The sequence below is a fragment of the Lottia gigantea genome (assembly GCF_000327385.1).
Source record: "Lottia gigantea unplaced genomic scaffold LOTGIsca_932, whole genome shotgun sequence".
Classification (NCBI taxonomy): Eukaryota; Metazoa; Mollusca; class Gastropoda; family Lottiidae; genus Lottia; species Lottia gigantea.
The window spans coordinates 6,838-9,818 of NW_008711046.1; the positions used below are offsets into that span (position 1 = coordinate 6,838).

The following is a 2,981-nucleotide window of genomic DNA, read 5'->3' on the forward strand; positions in this document are numbered from 1 at the left end:
GGGATGTCAGTGTCACTGCCTTGACAAATTTCCCTCATAATATACACTGCATCATGTTGCCATGTTGTCAATGAAGCAATACAAACTAGAGCAGTAAATATTTCTAAATTTTTAAGCATTTGTTCCAGGATTACCTGCCATGATGGAGCAGTTTTAATATATGGTTTTTTTTTTTGCATTTGTTCCAGGATTACCTGCCACGATAATAGAGTCAGAAATAGTTTCTGAATTTTTAATAACTTGTTGAAAGATTACCCACAATGATGTTTTATCACCATCAATCAATAAATAATTTCATAAATCATAAAGCAGAAACAACGACAGCCCACAGACACCAAGCTGTTGTCATGTACGTAGGGTGGCTTTGTTTAACTTGACATTACTTTACAGCTGATTACTGGAGGCTGACGTCTTCACGGTTTTTACAACCCTGAGTCAATTAAATACAGAAACATTATGAATCTACAAAATATCTTTCCTCTTAGTCCAAGGGAGACAACTACAGTAAATGATGCAGAATTTTTCATGCTTAACAACAGACAATAGTATATTAACTGAAAGAGCTTGCAAGTCAGTTTTTTGACCTAGTGTACAATCCAATCAAATCGCTCCATTTAAAAACTTTTTAAGGGCGGACCTGTTACCCAAGAGCTATGGGTCTGCTTACATAGAAAGGGAATTCTACTTACTTGTGGTTGGTGGAGCTGGTGGAGCTGAACATGTACCAGTACCATCTCGCACCAGATTGGGTTCACATTGACACGTTCCTATCCTGGACATTGATTCCTCTTGGAGGGTACAAACTTCTTTCTTGGGGCATTGTTGGAGTCCATATTCACACTCCTTCACACTAGGGGTCTCTGTCAAATCTGTCCCAGTTTTGGATGCTGCTTTGTCGTAGACTGAAATGATGATCAATTTCGATTGGTTAAGGATTTGCTTTTTGGCCAATTAGATTCATTGAAACAAAATATTATGCAAAAACCACATTCTGTATTTTCAAGTTTGCCTGCCTCTTATATTGTGTAATTATCAATTCTTAATAATCTCAATACTATGAAGTGTGCAATGAGGGATATTTTGTCAGTATTTGTATAGTATATTTTGGTATTTCAGAAACTGAACATTGTATTTCAGTATCTGAGTAAGGAATTTCAGTATTTTAGTATATATAGATAATATATTTCAGTATCTGAGTAAAGTATTTCAGTATTTTTATACTGTCGTGTGATTTGTATGATCTGGCATAAATTAGGAATAGTTTTCAATTAGGAGGTAATAAAAATGGCAGAGATAATGTACGGAAGGAAGTCACATGACTGATGATATAGTGGAGGTAATTGTCTAAACCAATCAATACAATCAACATTAAAACCATCAAGACTTATTGATTTATTACAATTTATATTGTTTACTCTTTGTCTTCTGCCTGTTAGATTTTATTGAATAAATAAATGAATAAAGGAATGAATGAATAAAGGAATGGATTAGGGATTTATTAATGGATTAATGAGTGAATGGAGGGATTAATGAATTAACCAATGAAAGAATGGATTAATGAATGAATGAATGGATAGATGCATGAATAAAGGTGATTTGTTTCAAGTTTTTTTTAAGTTATTACACAAGTCATCCACGATCTGATTGAAATCCTCTTGAAATGTTCTTGCTTTTGCTTTTATTTAAGAGATCATTTGATTGGTTGAATATTTAATGACCTAGAACAGGAGATGCAGAACAATTTATTCAGATCATGGATAGCAAATGGAGTCAACTGCAGAGGAAATCCTCTCCAAAACAATTTGAATTTCAGTCATATTTGGCAAGTGGGTACCTTTAACAGCAAAATGTTTCTGTGAAGGTCGAAACCTATATGTGAACAATACATAAACATGAAATTAAAGACTCTTCAACAGTGGAGGTAACATATGTCTGTGTAAACAAATTGATTATTGGTTAACAAAGATTTGTAGTCTAAAATGTTTTACATGACAACAGATATAAGCTTTACTTCAGAATCAATTATTCAAATATAGAATGAATGCAGTATGTATAATGTTCTAGACTTAGCTAAAGTTCCCTTTATTGTACACTGCATGGAGTTCAATGTTCCACAATGTTTCAATTTTATTCCCCTGTTGAAAAATAAGTGCCCGCAACTTGTATTTGCCAGTCATATCTGACTGGTTCTCAAAATTTCTGATCAATTACAAATTCCTGATCAATTAAAAAATCCTGATCAATAACAAATCCTGATTAATTAAAATCTGATCAACTACAAAAGACTGATCAATTACAATTACAAATGACTGATTCATTATATATTCCTGATCAGTTACAATGACCAATTACTGATCAATTACAAATGACTGTTCAGTTACAAATGACTGATCAATTACAAATGACTGATCAGTTATAAATTCCTGATCAATTACAAATGACTGATCAGTTACAAATGACTGATCAACTACAAATGACTGATCAGTTACAATTACAAATGACTGATCAATTACAAATGACTGATCAGTTACAATTACAAATGACTGATCAATTACAAATGACTGATCAGTTACAAATCCCTGATCATTTACAAATTCCTGATAAATTACAAAGACCGATCAGACGGACGTTCATAAAGAGTTCCAGTAGGGTAAAACTAACCTGTCTCACAATCAATCACTAAAATTTTCATCTAACTCAATTTTCCCTCTCAATTTCAATTCATGGTGAATTTTAAACATTATTGATTCAAAAGAACAATTACCAAGCAAATTGGAATGAGACTTAAACGGAAATAAGAGCTGAAGTTTCATTTCCTTTGCCATTAGGCACCTGTCAATTAAATTCTCCAAGACATCTCCAGGAATCATTTTTATCAATTTAATTTCAGGAATCGAAGATAAAATAAATATGCTTTTGACAGATTTGTTTTAAAAATTCAAAATGCATCAATCATTCAGTGTGTAAAAGGGATTTAAAGG

General features: G+C 32.6%; 1 protein-coding gene across 1 annotated transcript in view; it reads right to left on the reverse strand.

Moving 5' to 3' along the window:
• The window catches only part of LOTGIDRAFT_176294 (hypothetical protein), a gene marked incomplete at both ends in the record, with an annotated part of 7,462 nt that extends 6,682 nt beyond the window's left edge, over positions 1-780 (reverse strand). Inside the window, one exon of the mRNA XM_009068768.1 lies at positions 690-780. Coding sequence (XP_009067016.1) covers positions 690-780 — 91 coding nt within the window. The remainder of the gene's footprint in view (positions 1-689) is intronic.
• Between the last annotated feature and the right edge of the window lie 2,201 nt (positions 781-2,981).